Source organism: Candida oxycetoniae, assembly GCF_023343755.2.
Source record: "Candida oxycetoniae strain CBS 10844 chromosome Unknown scaffold9, whole genome shotgun sequence".
In the NCBI taxonomy this organism is placed as follows: Eukaryota; Fungi; Ascomycota; class Pichiomycetes; order Serinales; family Debaryomycetaceae; genus Lodderomyces; species Lodderomyces oxycetoniae.
Window position 1 is genome coordinate 72,253 of NW_026055363.1, and position 16,467 is coordinate 88,719.

Here is a 16,467-nt window from a genome sequence, read left to right on the forward strand (position 1 = left end):
TAACAAAATCGAATTTTTTTGCCCTTGTATATATGAAAAAAAACAAGAATTGGATATGTCATTTCAGTTTCAGTTTGGTACATCGAATGCATCTAATAGCAACAACTCCACTAGCAATAGCCGATCCACGCCTTTTTTTAACTTTACTTCCAACAATAAAACCGCATTCAATGCTCTACCGAGTAACTCGGCGAAAAATAATGCTGTTGCTTCATCTACGAACAACAGCGCAGCGTCATTGGACAAACAGTTGAAACGTTCCAAAAAAGTGGATGGTAACAGTAACAGACATGATACTGAACTGAAAAACGAGAATTCCGCCATGATAGACAACCTAGATGAACCTAAGCGAATAATACAAAAACAAAAGCCGGACGAAATTCAAACTTTCACACAGGAAGACATAGCACTCACGGGCACTCTTTTTACAAATCCAGAGGCGCTTGGGTTTCGAAAGCAAAATAAACATATACCGTCAAGACCAATACCGAAATTCTTTTTCACACAACCCAAATACTTGACAACAGTGCCGTTTACGCAGAATGAGTGGGACAAGCAAAATCAGATTAAGATGGAACAAATGGAGGCAGCAAATCAAGGAAAGGATTACCAGGGATTGTATGAGGAGCTACAGAAACTCCGTGAAGTTGAAAGAAAAGAAATGGAGAAACTTGGATTAGTTGATGCCGAAAATATTGCAAAGAGCTTAAATGATGCAATTGCATTTCGGGGTTCGTGTTTGGACATGTGTCCCGTTTTTGAAAGAGTGCGGCGTCAATTAGAAAACAACGTTAAGAACTTGGAGAAAGATCCACAAACAAACAAGATCTCAAAGGAAAGAGCCATTAAAGCATTTTCAAGACCTGCTGCAGGACAGCCGCCCCCACTTCCATCCGAAGTTCGTCCTCCTCACGTTCTTGTAGAAACTTTGGACTATTTGATTGAAGAAATAGTAAACAAATTACCGGATGCACATTCTTTTCTCTGGGACAGAACTAGATCAATTAGACAGGACTTTACCTATCAGAATAGTTTTGGCCCAGAGGCTGTGGATTGTAATGAAAAGATTGTGAGAATCCATTTGCTATCTCTACATATAATGGCAGGTAGTGATGTGGAATACTCTCAGCAACAAGAGTTGGAACAGTTCAACAAAGCCCTCCAAACATTGATGGAAATTTACCAAGATGTAAGAAATAATGGTGGTAAATGTGCTAATGAAGCCGAGTTTAGGGCCTACCATTTATTGAGTCACATACGTGATCCTGATTTAGAGAGACAAATACAAAATCTACCAAATGAAATATATAATGCTAGTCACGTTCAAATAGCACTACAGTTGCGGAAACTTGCATCGCAGAACAACGTAGTGGAAAGAGGTGTGAAAAACTTGGTTGGTGCTTTGAACATGTATGTGGAGTTTTTCAGAACTGTTTATAACGAACAAACTCCTTTGTTGATTGCTTGCTTATTGGAAACCCAGTTCAGCGAGATAAGATTTTATGCATTAAAAGCGATGGCTAGGAGTTTCCATTCAAAAGGCAAAGGATACCTGCTACTTATGTTACAAGACGCTTTAGGATTTGACTCATCGGAAAAGTTGTTAGCCTTTTTGAAGTATTATGAAATAGAGACAATTGAACAGAATGGGGAAGTGTTGGTAGACTTGTTTAATCAAGAGAAGCTTAAACTACAATACAAATTAAACTCATTTCAAGAAAAACCAAAATATCCCCCTGTGTACTCCCGACAAATTGATCAAAAGATAAATGGACATGATCTCAAGCATTTTATTACTAGTGGATTTCCAAATACTACATTCAACTTGAATAGTGATTCCAAAAAGGCTGTACAACCATATCCATTTGAACATGATTTCAAGCCTTCGCCTCTGATAACACCAACAACAAAAATAACAGCAGCAGCAGTAGCAGCAACAGCAAAGACCCCTGCTACTTTTCAGTCAATTAGTAGATCCAATGGTGCATTTCAACCAAACAAAATCATGTTCCAGCAGCCATTGCAAACAACCACTCCACAATCGGCAAGTGCTTTCCAATTTGGGGGTGTTGGAGGTTCGAGAACAACAGCACAAGAAAAGAAACAGAACCCTTTGGTAACGACAGCAACAGCAGCAGCAGCAGCAGCATCTGCTACTCCAATTTTGACTAAACCAGTAACAATGATCACACTGGATAAACCCGCACCTACAAAAGTTGACTTTCTGTCGTTTTCCAAATCGTTACCTGGGAAGAGCGAAGACATGTTTGCCTCAAAAAAGGTGACATTTAACTCGATACCCGAGGTTAAGATAATCTCATCTGGAGGAAGTGAAGGTATTCCTAGTTCTACTTCTTCTTCCCCTCCTCCCCCTCCTCCTCCTTCTCATCTTTCTGCACAAGAATCAGGCTTGATAACAGCAGCATCCATTCAAAAATCACTGGCAGCTGTACCACCTGTCAAGAAAAAGACTCTCATTGAAAATTCACAGTTTCCCAAAGCTCTTCGAGACTATACTGAAGAGATATCTAAAAACATTGCTGATTCCGAATTAGAGACATTTTTGAGAAAAATTTTTTTTAGTTATAAGGCACAAGTTGAGCGACGAAGCACTATTAAAGCTTTAAGTAGCGACTTATATTTGGCATTTCTTTCCGAGGTCATATATGAATGCACACTGGAGGTAATTGCAAGGGAGTTTAGCGATAACTTATCAAAAAAACACACACTTGAGAAAATCGTGAGAAATGCAAGAAGGTGTGTTGAATCTTATCGTCAAAGAAAACTAAAGGGACAGGAATTTAGCGCAGTTTCATTCACGCGTGGCTCCAAAAGAAGAGTTTCTTCTTCTTCTGTGGTTCTGAGCCACACAGAAGATTCGATAATCAAAAAGAGGCGCCAAATGTCTAGACCTATATCTAATCTTGATATAAGCAAGAAACGAAAGGAAATGAAGGAACTTTGGTCGCCATTGGATTTAAAAAAATTCATTGATGCTTGTGCAGATGGTATTCAATTGAAGATTGATGAAGATAATTTAGAGTTGACATGTTTGTTGGTTGTTGAAGACTGGCAGTCTCTGTATTCTCAATGGTTGAATTCCAAATTCTCCTTAAGAGCCAATATGAAATCTTTAGTATACGAGGGTCACGCTAACAATGACAAAATCGAACTTTCAATCACTAGCTTACCTGGTAAGAAACAGTTTAACAAAGAATTTTTCAGCAAATGTTCGTTTATCCTTTTTGAATTTGGATTAACGACATTTGATTCCGGGAAAAAAACTATTCATGAGAAGTTGGCATTGGATTACAAGGTGCTAAAAAATATACTTTCATGGGTTGATAAATACAGCTACTACAAGGTTCATATTATTATCTTGCTCTGGGATATCAGTGACTCGGGCATTTCAAGTGCTGAGGCAATATCTGAATTAAAATTGACAAAGTTCTTGGGTTCTCGAAATGTAAAAGATGTTGTGTTTTGCAACATGTCATCTGAAAAAGGAACCATTAACGATATTTTCTCTCAGGCATGGTATAAGATTGCTCACGACTTCAATGCTGAGTTGACATTACGGGGCCAAAGACATACGGACAAGTTGCGAAAACTCAAGAATATAAACCTAGAAGAAGAACATCAACGCCAAAGAAGGAGGGAAGAAATATCTGGATCCAACAATATTAAGCAATTAGAATCGGAGATGCTAAATCGCGCCAAAAGACTCCGCGCATTTGAAAATCTAACTTCTACGGCAGGAACAAGACCAAGACCAAGCCTAAACCCAAGCCTAAACCCAAGCGCAAACCCACTACCAAGACGAGCCTCAAATCAACTTTCCAATTCAAGCGCAATAGTAAACAAGTCAATTGCACAAATAATAAGTCAGCGAAACAATAGATCAAATGTGACTCTGGCAAGCAGCAACTCGACATTCTTCAACACAACTATGATCAATAGTGCGAATGGGTCTATATTAAATGGCTTTGGTCGAGGAGTAGTTGAAGAAAGCACTCCGATAAATTCTCCTAAAAGGAACTCTAACTCAACACTTGATTTAAATCTCTCTTCCAAAGAAAGAAGAGAAAAATTGAGAGAAACAGTGGCTCTGATCAAGAACAAATACAAACGGTCGACTCTTCTGAAAGAAGGAGATTCTACAGGATAGTAAATTACTACAAAACAATCTACTATGAAACAACTCTAATTTTACTTTAAGAAGAATTAGAAGATAATGTAATAGATATTTTTTTTTTTTCTGTATAAAAAAAGTCTTTTGAAGAGAGAAGCACCCGTTGCAAGGAAACACCATAGCATACTCTCGGCCCCCTTATCAAGGCTTGGTCCGTTTTCATATATATTGTCGTCTTCATTGTTATCGGTTCCCGGTAGATACTTCTTTTCTGCGATATTTTAATAATCCCGCCAGTTGTTTAATTCTTCCCTTTTTTCTCTCTCTCTCTCTCTCTCTCTCTCTCCACTGATGGGATTTTTTAATTTTTCATCTTCCAGTCTTTTGCTTTTGGACAAGAGCGAAACAATAGGAAAAGAGAACAAGTATTAAAAGCAAGGTTCTTCAGCTTTAGCAAGTCGTATACCACGCTTTTGAAAATTCGATATCGACTTAAGATCCAATATAGAGATTTCAAGCTAATTAGGGTTATTTGGGTTTAAAAGGCGCTGATAGAAGCTACGTTTATTAGAGGAAAAAACCTAGAGGATATAAAGGGATGGATCTTTTGAAAGACGCAGCTAAAAACCTCAACCTCTATGAGGTCAAGGCTTATGTTCGTAAGGCACAGAATGGTATGTTATAATTGCAGAAATGTGAAGTTTGTTGTTCCACGGTGGTACTAACTTGTGTGTTTTTTTCCCTCTTGCAGTTGCTATGAACTTAACTGAAATTGAATCAAAGGTGCGTGAGGCCACAAATAATGAACCATGGGGAGCGCCAACTTCCTTGATGGCACAAATAGCTTCGGCTACTTACAACTATAGAGAAAGAGAAGAGATTGTTGCGTTTATTTTCCGTAGATTTACTGAAAAGGCGGCCAATGAGTGGAGACAGGTGTACAAGTCGTTACAATTGTTGGACTACTTGATCAAAAACGGTAGTGAAAGGATAATTGATGATGTAAGATCAAATATATCCTTGATACAAATGTTGAAATCGTTTCATTACATTGATTCAAAAGGAAGGGACCAAGGAATCAATGTTCGAAACAAAACAAAGAATTTGCTCAACTTGTTAAATGACGATAGCCAAATTAGAAGTGAGCGTAAAAAGGCAAGAGCAAATCAGAAAAAGTTTGGTGGTATCTCCTCGGCTGCCTATGGCGGAGCTTCATCAATTGGCACTAGTTTCGGCAATTCCGCCTCAAGCTTTGCCGATGTTGATGACGATGAGTTTTCAAATAGGGTTTATGGTGACGGTGGTGTATATGGTGAGAGATACGATGACCCAGCATCCTCGTACAACAATGGGGCTACGGGAACTAGTGGTGATCAATTTGAGGAGTACGAAGCTCATCCAACTTCCAAATCTGCAGCTGCCAAATCTACAACTGGGGCATCAAAAATCAATGCGAAAGCTTTCAATTCTGCCAAGTCCAAACCTCAACCAAAAGAACCACAAGATGATTTGCTTGGAGACCTCTTAGCCTTTGATAAGGAGCCAGCAGCAGCAGCAGCTCCAGCCAATGGCGGTGACGATGACGATGATGAGTTTGACGATTTTCAAGCTGCACCTTCCCAACCACAAAAGCCAAATAACTTGTCAAATAACTTGTCCTCTAATTTGTCAACCTTGTACCATCCACAACAACAACAACAACAGCAGAAGCAAGCATTTACCCATACCAACTTTTTTGCTTCAAGCACTGTATCTACGCCAACCAACACAGTTTCGTCATTCACAACCTCAACTGGGCCTGCCAAATCAAGTACTACTAATGATGCTTTTTCTTCGTTATTTGTAAGTGCTAAATCCAAGAACAGCGACTCAAAGAATGGACCATCAAAAGCAACCGCCAACACAACAACATCCAAATCTCAATCTACAGGTGGTGCAGGTATTGGCGATGATTTATTTAGCAGCAGCAGCAATACTTTTTCCAAAAACCAACCTGCTGCAGGTAACGGTACAAACAACAAAGAAGGCGAGATTGATCTATTAAGTTTTTAACAATGGAGACAGGAGAATACAGAAAGAAGTGCTGAAAGAATACAGAGAGTGGTGTATACGTGAGGGAGAAAGAGTTGTGTGTGTGTGTGTGTATGAGAAAGAAAAGGTCATCCGGCTTATAGATGTTTTATCTTTTTCTTTACTTTCTAAAATAGATATAATTTTGAGTGTTATTCAATGTCTACCCCAAAAGTAATTCACAAAAAGGGCGGTGCCTTTAGCGTAAAGTTTTTGATTTCTACTCCAAGCGCAAAGATCAAAAAAAAAATGGAAAAAAAAAAATCAAACTCTACAAACATACCTTGAGGATCAATTCGATTTAAGTTTAGACTATGTTTAGGACATCATTAACCAAGGCCAACGGCTTTTCAAAAGCCAATGGCTTATTTTCAAGAGCTTTTTCAACTACTCCAAGAGCTTTGGGTACAAAAGTATTTCTTCAAACCTCAATCGACGGTGAGGTTCAACCACCAATTAGATTTGAATTATACGATGATGTTGTTCCCAAGACAGTCGAAAATTTCAAAGTTTTAGCCAGTGGTGAAAAAGATGTTAGTTACAAGGGGTCTACTATCCACAGAATTATTCCTCAGTTTATGATACAAGGAGGTGATTTTGAAACCGGGAAGGGGTACGGTGGGTATTCGCCAATTTGGGGAAAGCATTTTCCAGATGAAAACTTTACCAAAAAACACGATAGGCCAGGTTTGTTATCCATGGCTAATGCCGGTCCAAACACCAATGGCTCGCAATTTTTCATCACTACTATTCCTACTCCATGGTTAGATGGCTATCATGTTGTTTTTGGCGAAGTCATTGATGGCTACGATGTGGTTAAAAAGATTGAAAGTTACGGTAGTGAACATGGGGAACCAACCGCCAGAATTGTAATTGAGGATTCTGGAGTTGAAGAGGAAAAGAAGTAAAGCATATCAAGAGAAGAAACAAAGATATATAGAGAGAGCTTTGGAAATATAAGTCTTTTCCAACAAAAAAAAAAAAAAACAGTCCTTTGTTAACGCCCTTCTCTGTCTAGTTGTAGTATGTTTTGACTTAAAGAATAGGATATAAATAAAAAGGAGAAAAAAAAAGTCTCTTAGTATTTAAACACTGGATCTTCGTTCAACTTGATCAAATCTTGAGGTAATTTCTTCTTCAATTGTGCCAACTTGTCGTAATCACCAGCCAAAATCCTTGCTATGACCAACTCATCTCTTTCTCTTATTTCCTTCTTAGATTTGTTTTCATTACTCAAGAACTCCTTGGCTTTGGCAGTATCACCGTGGAAGTAATCTTCCATGGCTCTCAATCTTAATTCCTTTTCTGCCCAATCTGGACCTTCGACTTCCCTTGCTTTGGTTTGAGCAGTGTATTTCACATAAAGAATATATGCAAAAACTGGCAACACTATATAGAAATATGGGATTTCCCAGCCTTCAGCTTTAGGTGTTTCTCTAATGATCTTCCACTTCAATGTACCTGTTTGTTCGTCCTTATAAGGGATCTTGTCAACTATTTTACCTGCGTTCTTGGTAACAAATTGAAAATGGGCCAAGTCCTGCGAATTGTCTTCAAACAACTTCAAGTGATCTTTGGGAATTCCAGGCAAAATGTAGTTCCAATCTGAACAATTCCTTTTATAGTACATGTTTTGTAATTCTGCAATGGTCTTGAACTCTTCATCGCTTGGCACGCGCGGTGTCCCATCGGGGTTTGTATAAATCCTCGTCACCGATGGCAAAGAGTCTAATTTATTGCGTATTTCCTGCTCTAAGCTGTAGCTAAACTTGCTTGGTTTATACTTGAAAACACTTGCAAGTGGGAACTTGAACGTGAATTTCATGATACCAAATTTGGTCTTGAGTATCTTGGCAAAAAAAAAAAAATTAAAGGTTTTGCCCAACTGATGTTCCTGATAAACTATAAAACGAGAAATAGGTCCTACGAAGCAGTATTATGGCGGGTACCAGCTAAGTTGCACCTTATAACTCAACGATGGATAAAGATTAACCTAACTTGTAAATCAATAAATTTTCAATGAAATGTTATTGGCTCAGGAAAAAAAAGAAAAACTTGTTAGCGAGAGAGAGAGAGAGAGAGAGAGAGAAAAAAAAGATCTTCTTACTTTACAAGCTCATACAAGGATTGGAACGACAATTGAGTTAGTCAATCATCATTCTGAGCTATTAGTTCAACTTGGTTCACCGTTTCCAACTACATAATTCTCTTGGTTTAGCCGTTTTCGTTGTTTCTGAGTTTGCCTTTTTTCAGCTAATCGATGCTACTCCACTATCTCGCTCTGCTCGATACTGAGCTATTTGTTCAACTTGGTGGTCCCGAAATTTGTAAATCCCATAGTTTGACTTATTGAGTCATCCGCTTCACCGTTTCCAACTACATAATTCTCTTGGTTTAGCCGTTTTCGTTGTTTCTGAGTTTGTCTTTTTTCAGCCCTTTTCTTCCTCTTCTTTTCTTCAAATTCTTTTCGTCGTTGTAGACGTTCTGTAAAAGATATTCCATTATTACCAGTCATGTTTGATCTCGCTGCAATCTGGCGAGCAATTAGTTTCTCCATAGTCGATACAACCTCTGATAATGTAGCTCTTCGTATACCTCCTTGCAAAATTTCCGCAACAATCTCAGTCTCGCCATCTTTTGCACTATGTAGCAGCAGCAGCAGCAGCAGCAGCGCAATCACTTTAGTAGCATGTTGAGGTGAGTTCAAATGATCAATTAAGGCCAAATTATCACGAAATGATAAATCGCAAACTGGACAAAAAAAGCCAAACCTCTTGTTTGTACCATAAGTAGTTGAGTTTGATTTATCTGGATTTATCAAATTAAAAGTCTTGACAGCTCCGAGTGATTCATTAAGTAGGTTATTTCTATGGCTGATATATGCCAGAGAAGTATCATTCTTCAACGTATATTGTGATGGTTGGGAAACTTCATCCCGTTTCCTCTTCTTGTTCTTAGCTTCTTGTAGATACAACTCCTTATTCCATTTCTGTCGTCCGTACTGGTCGATGACTATTTTCTCCTCATCAGCCATCTTCAATAATGCCCTAATCTACAAGACTCCCCTCCGTATTTTTACTGATTGATGTGATTGAAAAATGGAGAAGAAAGAAAAAGAAAAAAAGACTCCTATATTTAGACATCTCAGTAAATATGCAAGAGAGATGAGCTAAGGAGATAAGCTCGATAAACAAGATGGCTATCGACATAACCACGATGATTGGCAAACCTATGGTTAAGAAAGCAGAATTGGGCAAGTCAAGACCATTTACAACAGCTAGCCCGACAAACGTCATTGCCGACAAACTCAATGAGGACCTAGTAGGTGACACATTCAAATATCAGTGGGTCACAATTGGAACACATCTTATTCAAAATGTACCTCGAGTCACCAATTCCTCCGATTCCAAAGTGAATATTGCAGCTTTTGACTTAGATGATACATTGATCAATACCAAATCCGGAATGAAGTTTTCGAGAGGTCCCAATGATTGGAAGTGGTGGAGACAATCAGTACCAGAAACATTATCAAAATTATATAAACAAGGATATCTAATTGCAATTTTCACAAATCAAGGAGCAGTCGTAACATTAGGTGGTAAGAACTCATTTTCAAATTTTAAACAGAAACTAGAAGCAATACAAAGTTCATTGGCAAAGAGGTATAAAGTTAAAGAGCTTTATGTTTTTGCGTCACCCAAGAAACCAGCAAAAGTATCAATTTCAAGCGACAAACAGCACAAGTCTATGAGGAAGCCGGAGATTGGAATGTGGAATGCATTGGTGTCTATTTTACAAGAACGAGGCATTAGCGTGGATTTGGAAAATAGTTTTTTTGTAGGAGACGCAGCTGGTAGGCCCAAAGACTTTCTGGATAGTGATTTACAATTTGCCAAAAGTGCCAATTTAACGTTTAAGATTCCAGAAGAAATGTTCATTAATGAGAATAGTATCGAGCAGAGCGAGACACTGGAGCAACACTTTGTAGACACTATTGAGCAGAGCGAGGCACTGGAGCAACACTTTGTAGACACTATTGAGCAGAGCGAGACACTGGAGCAACACTTTGTAGACACTATTGAGCAGAGCGAGACACTGGAGCAACACTTTGTAGACACTATTGAGCAGAGCGAGACACTGGAGCAACACTTTGTAGACACTATCGAGCGACAACGTGTTTAACTTTTATTTACATGTTGTTGTTTTACTTTATAGACGTTTGGGCTATTTGTACATGTGCTCTAACAAACTTTATTTCAACTTTGTTGTTATTCATAAATCTTCCAACATTATTTCCTCAAATTTTTCGTCCATGATATCAAATTTAGAGACCATCCTTTGGCACTTTCCAACAGAATCAAAGTACCCATCTACATTTTGAATGTTTCGCACTTGCTCGTCATTTTTGTGCTGAGGTAACTCATTTATCGTATCGAAATGCATAATTAGGCACTTGTCAATATCACCCACATCATTTTCAAACTTTATAGCTTCGCTTGTTGTTTGTGGGTAATTGATGATTATAAAGTTTGTCTCAAAAGTGCCTTCTCTGGTGTTTATAAAGAATCTAATGTGTTCTTTGATGATTGCCGTTATTAGCCCTGGAGGGTAAGGTTTGCGCAATGCATCGAGTTCATTTAATAATGCAGAGTACCTCAAACCTTCATCTTGTTTCTCCTGAGAGATTAGCTTTACAGGATCAATAACAATGTTTTTTCTACTTGGATCAGCCTTTCTCAAGGATTCTTCAACTTTTTGCAATAGGTTTTCAGTGTAAATGTAAGGAATGACATAAAATTTATACTTGTCCTTAATATCTGATCCTATAAGCTTATGCCTTCTTTTTATACCCGTACTCTCTTCAAATTTTCTGAAATCGCTTTCTGTCATTGATTGCATTGGTTTCTTTTTGTCGACTCTGCCTGAAACAAACCATACTCCGGCCCAGGATAAAGCAATCATATACAATATATATCTAACTCTTGGTTGTTGTTCACTATTTTTAATACTTGCATAGTTTCGTTGGATATTTAATGAGCCTGGTTTCCTTTTGAGAGTAGCTGCCGAGGATACTATTCTACGTGAGAAATGCTGCTTGCTCCACTGCTGGAGCCTAAACATCTTTTTGGTGCTAGTGCCTAAAAAATCTTTAGTAGTAACATTATAACGGTTTTTTTTTTCTTCTGGTTATTACTTTTTCTTTGGAAAAGAAAGTTATACGATTGGTTTGACGAGAAACCTGGTGCAACAAATGTTATTAGTTAGGGACCTCCCAAAAACACATTTGTAGAGATAAACGTTTGCAGAACCAAAAAAGGTCACAAACTATAAGACACTAAAAAACAGTTATAAATGGTGTATTCAGAGACACCCAATATTAAGAGACATTTGATAGGTGTATTAGAAAGCGCTGAATGGAAGTGTTTAATGGTTTACAAAAAGGTACTGAACAAGGTGGCACTAAAAGCTAGTTTACAGATGTTTTTGAAGGAAAAAATTACTATGGAAACTTTTCTTGAATTATTGATTTGGTGATTTTTTTCTCTCTATAAAACTCTACTCTATGAAACTACTCACCATAAAACTCTACTCTATGAAACTATACTCTATGAAACTACTCACCATAAAACTCTACTCTATGAAACTACTCACCATAAAACTCTACTCACCCTAAAAAATTTTACTCACTAGGAATATTCTTTCTCTATGAAGTCCTTTTACTCACTACGAAACTCTACTCACTATGAAACTTTTTACTCACTATGAAACTTTTTACTCACTATAAAATTATTCTTTCTCTATGGAGTCTTTTTTTCACTCTACACTATTATGAACTTTTTTTTCTCTACACTCTATAGATTCTTTTTCTTCCCTATGGATTCTTTTTCTCGCCCTATGGATTCTTTTTCTCGCCCTATGGATTCTTTGATTCTTTTTCTCAGTCTACGAGATTTATTATTTTCTCTCTATGTATTTCCCTAATGAGATTTTTCAATGGGATTCTTTAATGGGATCTTTTTTTTTTTTCAATCCTTTTACCAGGATATATTCACTCAACAAATGACAGCTTCACTAGTCACATTGTCGCATTTCTGTGCTCATATAAAGAATTGTCTTAATATAAATTTGGCCAAGACGGCAGTACCATACACAAGAACTAATTTACAAGCTGCATTACAGTTATATAACCAAGGTTTCATATCAGGTATACAAAGAGGTTCAACAACTGGACCAGATTTAATACCGACGGATGCAACGCCAGATAACATTAGTACAAGAAGATTATGGATAGATTTAAAATACAGAAATAATGCTCCAGTCATATCCAGCTTGGAAATGGTCTCTAAACCAAGTAAAAAAATTTACTTGAGTGCCGATGACATCAAAGCATTAGCCTCAAGCTTGAAAGTTCGAAGAGTTGACCCAATACAACCAGCCGAATGCTTATTTATTGAACACAAGCAAGACATTTACGAAGTCAATGAAGCCGCTGAGAAGGGATTATCTGGTAGAGCCTTGTTCCGTGTGAGATAAGAGAAATTGGTGTACCTTTTCTTTTTTTTGTTTGTATATATTTAGGTGACAGAATTAGAGGACTATTTGTGTAACTGGGTTGCTCCACTCTCTCATGTCAACTTGCCAACCTTTCCAAACCATAAGTTTTTCTCGAAAATCTTCAGTAGAACTGGATTTATTCAAGTTTTGTTGAGATATTGTCGCGTATTCGTTAGTTGTGATAGCTTGCATGGCCACGGTGATGGGATGCGAGTAGACTGGCGCTGCCGGCCTTGCTTCCCCGCTCGAAACAGCCACCGTTGCCTTAGATTCGATCTTTTTCAACTGTTCGTTCTCGAGCTTCAAGTCACTTATTTGATCATCAAGTTCCATCTTTGATAATTTGATATTCTTTATCTCGTCCTTTAGTGCTTGTATTGTTTTCTCTTGGTCCTCAATGATTTTCTTCAAATCTTCAACTGAAACACTTTCGGACTTTGATAAATCTTGACCTGTAGAATGCAATAAATCTTTTGATTGTTCAATTGGATCCAGCTGAATATCACCGACGACAACGTCGTGACCATCGTTATCATCATCACTAGTTGTCTCTTTTGGTATAGGTTCGTCTCGCGTACCAGGTTTTGTTTCCATATTGGCCTCTGTTTGTTTCTTTGAGATATCTTCTCCTTTATTACTTGAGGTGTCTTCCCTTTCACTTTTTTCCTTAACGGTTTCCTTTTCTCCTTCTTCTTCTTCTCCTCCTCCTCCTCCTCCAGTCTCTGTATCTGTATTCTTTGATTTCTTCTTCTTATCTTTCTTCTTTTTCTTTTTCATCTCCTCAAACTTTTTACGAGCTGCTTCTAATCTTTGTTCTTTAGTCATCTCCTCATTCTCAGGTACATTTTCCATGGTATTGGCTTCGGTGTCTGACATTTTATCTATAACCAATGTAATAGAAAAAGAATTGAGCTATCAACTCCTGTTCTTATTTTTTTCTTGAACATCTTTTGTACTAGCGCTACTTCTACAAAATAGCATACAAAACTTGTACTGTAATCCAAACCAACAACAAAATGTTTAAATAGTTTGCTTTTCAAGCGTCAAAAGCCAAAATTATTAGCCAAAAAGAGATGTAGCTGCAAATTTAATCTATATAAACACACCCATAGAGTATTTTTTCACCAAACACACTTGCAGTGTTCTTTGATTTTCGCAATTGATAACTATTAAAATGAGAATAAGAAAACAGACCATTTTCATGAATTGTTCGGGGTATCAATAATAAGGTTTGTCAAACTTTTGCCAACATTACTAACTATTATTAATACGCTTGTTTTCTCATCACGATTACTAATAGAAATCTACGGTTTGTTTATCGGTAGATTAGAAACACCCCCTAAAAACTACTTACATACTACCCTAAAGCGGGCAAGAAATGTATTTCTCAAAACTCCGCACTTCTGGTCCGCTTTAAAAAATGTCATCAATCCACAAAGTAGAAGACGACAACGAGTTTTATCCTTCTTGCGACACTATCGAGCGAAGAGAGATAGTGTTAGTAGTCAGTCCTGCTCCACTATCTCAATAGTCAATGCTGCTCCACTATCTTGCTTCGCTCGGTAGTTTTCTAGTCATTGCACTCCTCCGCAAAATGTTTTCATTAGTGGGGGGGAAGGGGGAAACAAAAAAAAAAGAAACTCTCCAAATTTGAAAATCAAGATACCTTACCCCAACAGTTTTCCCAAAGCTATGAATAAAGATCTTGATATGGAACTACAATTGCATATACAGCATATATGTCTTTGTTACTCTTGGGGGTCCGTCTATAACAATTTATATTTTCTCCACCGAAAAGCGCAAAATAAATATTTTGCGCCTTTTTTTTTTTTCAAAGATCGGGATCTTCTTTCCGATATGTCAAGTATATATTCCATCATGAAAACGACGATTAGCAAAGAACCAAATACCTCCACATACTAATGAGTTCTAGTTCGTCGACATGCACGGTATTGACGCAACCGCAGCAAGTTTTCTTGTCTTCACCTTCACAGCCGACAGATTTGCATCAACATTATTCTCAAGAAATTGCCAATACTAACGATGTCGATGTGATTAGCTTGAAAAATTTGACAGGGCAAGATGATTTAACAGAATCGCAGTATGAGCCAGCGTTAAACAACTCTGATGCAAATACATCAAATATTATGCATCGACGACATGGGGCCACTAAATCACCACCATCATCATCGTCGCAGTCATCATTGCATTTAATGTACGGTAGTGAAAATGACCCCGACAATTTTCCCGAAGGTGGAAAAGATGCTTACCTCGTTATGCTTGGGTCATTTATTGGACTAATTGCTGATTTCGGGATTCCTAACTCCTTAGGAGCTATTGAGTCTTATATTTCCAAAAATCAATTAAAAGATATCTCAAACGCACAAGTAGGGTGGGTTTTCTCACTCAATTTGAGTGTAATGTGGCTTGGTGGTGTATTTTTTGGCGAGTTGTTTGATAAATATGGCGCAAGAAAGCCATTGTTGGCAGGAACAATACTTATGTGTCTTGGGTTAGTTTTAACTGCAGAATGCACAAAGTTGTACCAGTTCATATTGAGTTTCTCCATTTTGACTGCTTTGGGGACTTCCATTGCAATGTCTCCATTGATAGGAGTGTTGAGTCATTGGTTCTTGAGAAGGCGAGCTTTGGCTTGCTCTATTGCAACTGTTGGTGGCTTGATTGGTGCTTCTTGTTTCACAATTATGTTGCAGCAGTTATATGGCAAAATTGGTTACAAGAATGCCATTAGAGTTTTGGCATGTATTTGTTTTGCGTGTATGAGTGTTCTGATTGTTTTAGTCAAGAGTAGGAAAAAAGAAGAGCCAGCTGCAGGGATGATAGAAAGGACTATTATAGAAGTTGACGCATCGGTTGATTTGGAAAATGAGGCAACTGTGTCAACAAAATTGAAACATTATTTTAGGGGGGTTTTTGACATTACGGTTTTGAAAGACATGAAGTTTGTATACTTGGCGGTAGCTGTATCATTAGCTGAAATTGTATCTGTTACCACGTTGACTTATCTTGGCTCCTATGCATTAGCATTTGATGTCAATGAGACTTCTTCGTATTTGTTATTGACCATAGTCAATGTTTGCGGTATACCATCACGTTTATTATCGGGGGTGATTGCTGATAAATACGGACGGTTCAACGTTATGCTTGGAACGTCTATATTAACAACGATTTTTATTTTCGCATTGTGGTACCCTGGAAAACACATATTGCTTCTATATGTGTTTGGAGTCTTTTTTGGAATATCAACATCTGCAGTTTTAGCATTGATCCCAGCATGTGCTGGACAAATATGTTCTTCAGAATCTTTTGGGAAAGTTTATGGCAACATTTACTTTATTCTTGGAGTGTTGAATTTATTGGGGATGTATTTTGCATCCTTGATCATATCCAATGGTTCGCAAAAGAGTTATAGTCAATTTGTTTTATTTGAAGGTGGCTTAAGTGCTGCATCCATAATTGCATGGCTTTTTGCCAGATCAATCGCCGTAGGTTGGAAGTGGTGTAAATTCTAACTATCGAGGAGAGCGAGATAGTAGAGCCAGCACTGACTACCGAGATTATGGAGCACTGACTACCGAGATTATGGAGCACTGACTACTGAGATTATGAAGCACTGACTACTGAGATTATGGAGTAGCACTGACTACTAACACTATCTCGCTTTGCTAGATAGTGTCTCGATAAAAAAT

General features: G+C 37.8%; 10 protein-coding genes across 10 annotated transcripts; 6 read left to right on the plus strand and 4 right to left on the minus strand. All coding sequences in view use genetic code 12, as the record gives it.

Annotated features, from left to right (window-relative positions):
• Window positions 1-55: 55 nt before the first annotated feature.
• Window positions 56-4,168, plus strand: SAC3 (Sac3p; the record flags this gene model as incomplete). Its single annotated transcript, XM_049324919.1, has 1 exon — window positions 56-4,168. One exon carries the CDS (start codon window positions 56-58, stop codon window positions 4,166-4,168), a length of 4,113 nt encoding a protein of 1,370 aa, XP_049182499.1.
• Window positions 4,169-4,730: 562 nt separating this feature from the next.
• Window positions 4,731-6,184, plus strand: ENT3 (Ent3p; the record flags this gene model as incomplete). The annotated part of the gene is made up of 2 exons (XM_049324931.1): window positions 4,731-4,806; window positions 4,884-6,184. The coding sequence occupies 2 exons, from the start codon at window positions 4,731-4,733 to the stop codon at window positions 6,182-6,184; spliced, it is 1,377 nt and encodes a 458-aa protein (XP_049182500.1).
• Window positions 6,185-6,516: 332 nt separating this feature from the next.
• Window positions 6,517-7,110, plus strand: CPR3 (peptidylprolyl isomerase; the record flags this gene model as incomplete). Its single annotated transcript, XM_049324942.1, has 1 exon — window positions 6,517-7,110. The coding sequence occupies one exon, from the start codon at window positions 6,517-6,519 to the stop codon at window positions 7,108-7,110; it is 594 nt and encodes a 197-aa protein (XP_049182501.1).
• A 170-nt stretch (window positions 7,111-7,280) lies between these two features.
• KGF56_000362 (uncharacterized protein) lies at window positions 7,281-8,027 on the minus strand (the record flags this gene model as incomplete). Its single annotated transcript, XM_049324953.1, has 1 exon — window positions 7,281-8,027. One exon carries the CDS (start codon window positions 8,025-8,027, stop codon window positions 7,281-7,283), a length of 747 nt encoding a protein of 248 aa, XP_049182502.1.
• A 471-nt stretch (window positions 8,028-8,498) lies between these two features.
• KGF56_000363 (U4/U6-U5 snRNP complex subunit) lies at window positions 8,499-9,236 on the minus strand (the record flags this gene model as incomplete). Its single annotated transcript, XM_049324964.1, has 1 exon — window positions 8,499-9,236. The coding sequence occupies one exon, from the start codon at window positions 9,234-9,236 to the stop codon at window positions 8,499-8,501; it is 738 nt and encodes a 245-aa protein (XP_049182503.1).
• A 161-nt stretch (window positions 9,237-9,397) lies between these two features.
• KGF56_000364 (polynucleotide 3'-phosphatase) lies at window positions 9,398-10,384 on the plus strand (the record flags this gene model as incomplete). The annotated part of the gene is made up of 1 exon (XM_049324975.1): window positions 9,398-10,384. The coding sequence occupies one exon, from the start codon at window positions 9,398-9,400 to the stop codon at window positions 10,382-10,384; it is 987 nt and encodes a 328-aa protein (XP_049182504.1).
• Window positions 10,385-10,474: 90 nt separating this feature from the next.
• On the minus strand, window positions 10,475-11,323 carry KGF56_000365 (uncharacterized protein; the record flags this gene model as incomplete). Its single annotated transcript, XM_049324986.1, has 1 exon — window positions 10,475-11,323. One exon carries the CDS (start codon window positions 11,321-11,323, stop codon window positions 10,475-10,477), a length of 849 nt encoding a protein of 282 aa, XP_049182505.1.
• Window positions 11,324-12,262: 939 nt separating this feature from the next.
• KGF56_000366 (mitochondrial 37S ribosomal protein MRPS8) lies at window positions 12,263-12,736 on the plus strand (the record flags this gene model as incomplete). Its single annotated transcript, XM_049324997.1, has 1 exon — window positions 12,263-12,736. One exon carries the CDS (start codon window positions 12,263-12,265, stop codon window positions 12,734-12,736), a length of 474 nt encoding a protein of 157 aa, XP_049182506.1.
• Window positions 12,737-12,790: 54 nt separating this feature from the next.
• KGF56_000367 (uncharacterized protein) lies at window positions 12,791-13,633 on the minus strand (the record flags this gene model as incomplete). The annotated part of the gene is made up of 1 exon (XM_049325008.1): window positions 12,791-13,633. One exon carries the CDS (start codon window positions 13,631-13,633, stop codon window positions 12,791-12,793), a length of 843 nt encoding a protein of 280 aa, XP_049182507.1.
• Window positions 13,634-14,679: 1,046 nt separating this feature from the next.
• Window positions 14,680-16,290, plus strand: KGF56_000368 (uncharacterized protein; the record flags this gene model as incomplete). Its single annotated transcript, XM_049325019.1, has 1 exon — window positions 14,680-16,290. The coding sequence occupies one exon, from the start codon at window positions 14,680-14,682 to the stop codon at window positions 16,288-16,290; it is 1,611 nt and encodes a 536-aa protein (XP_049182508.1).
• Window positions 16,291-16,467: the final 177 nt, after the last annotated feature.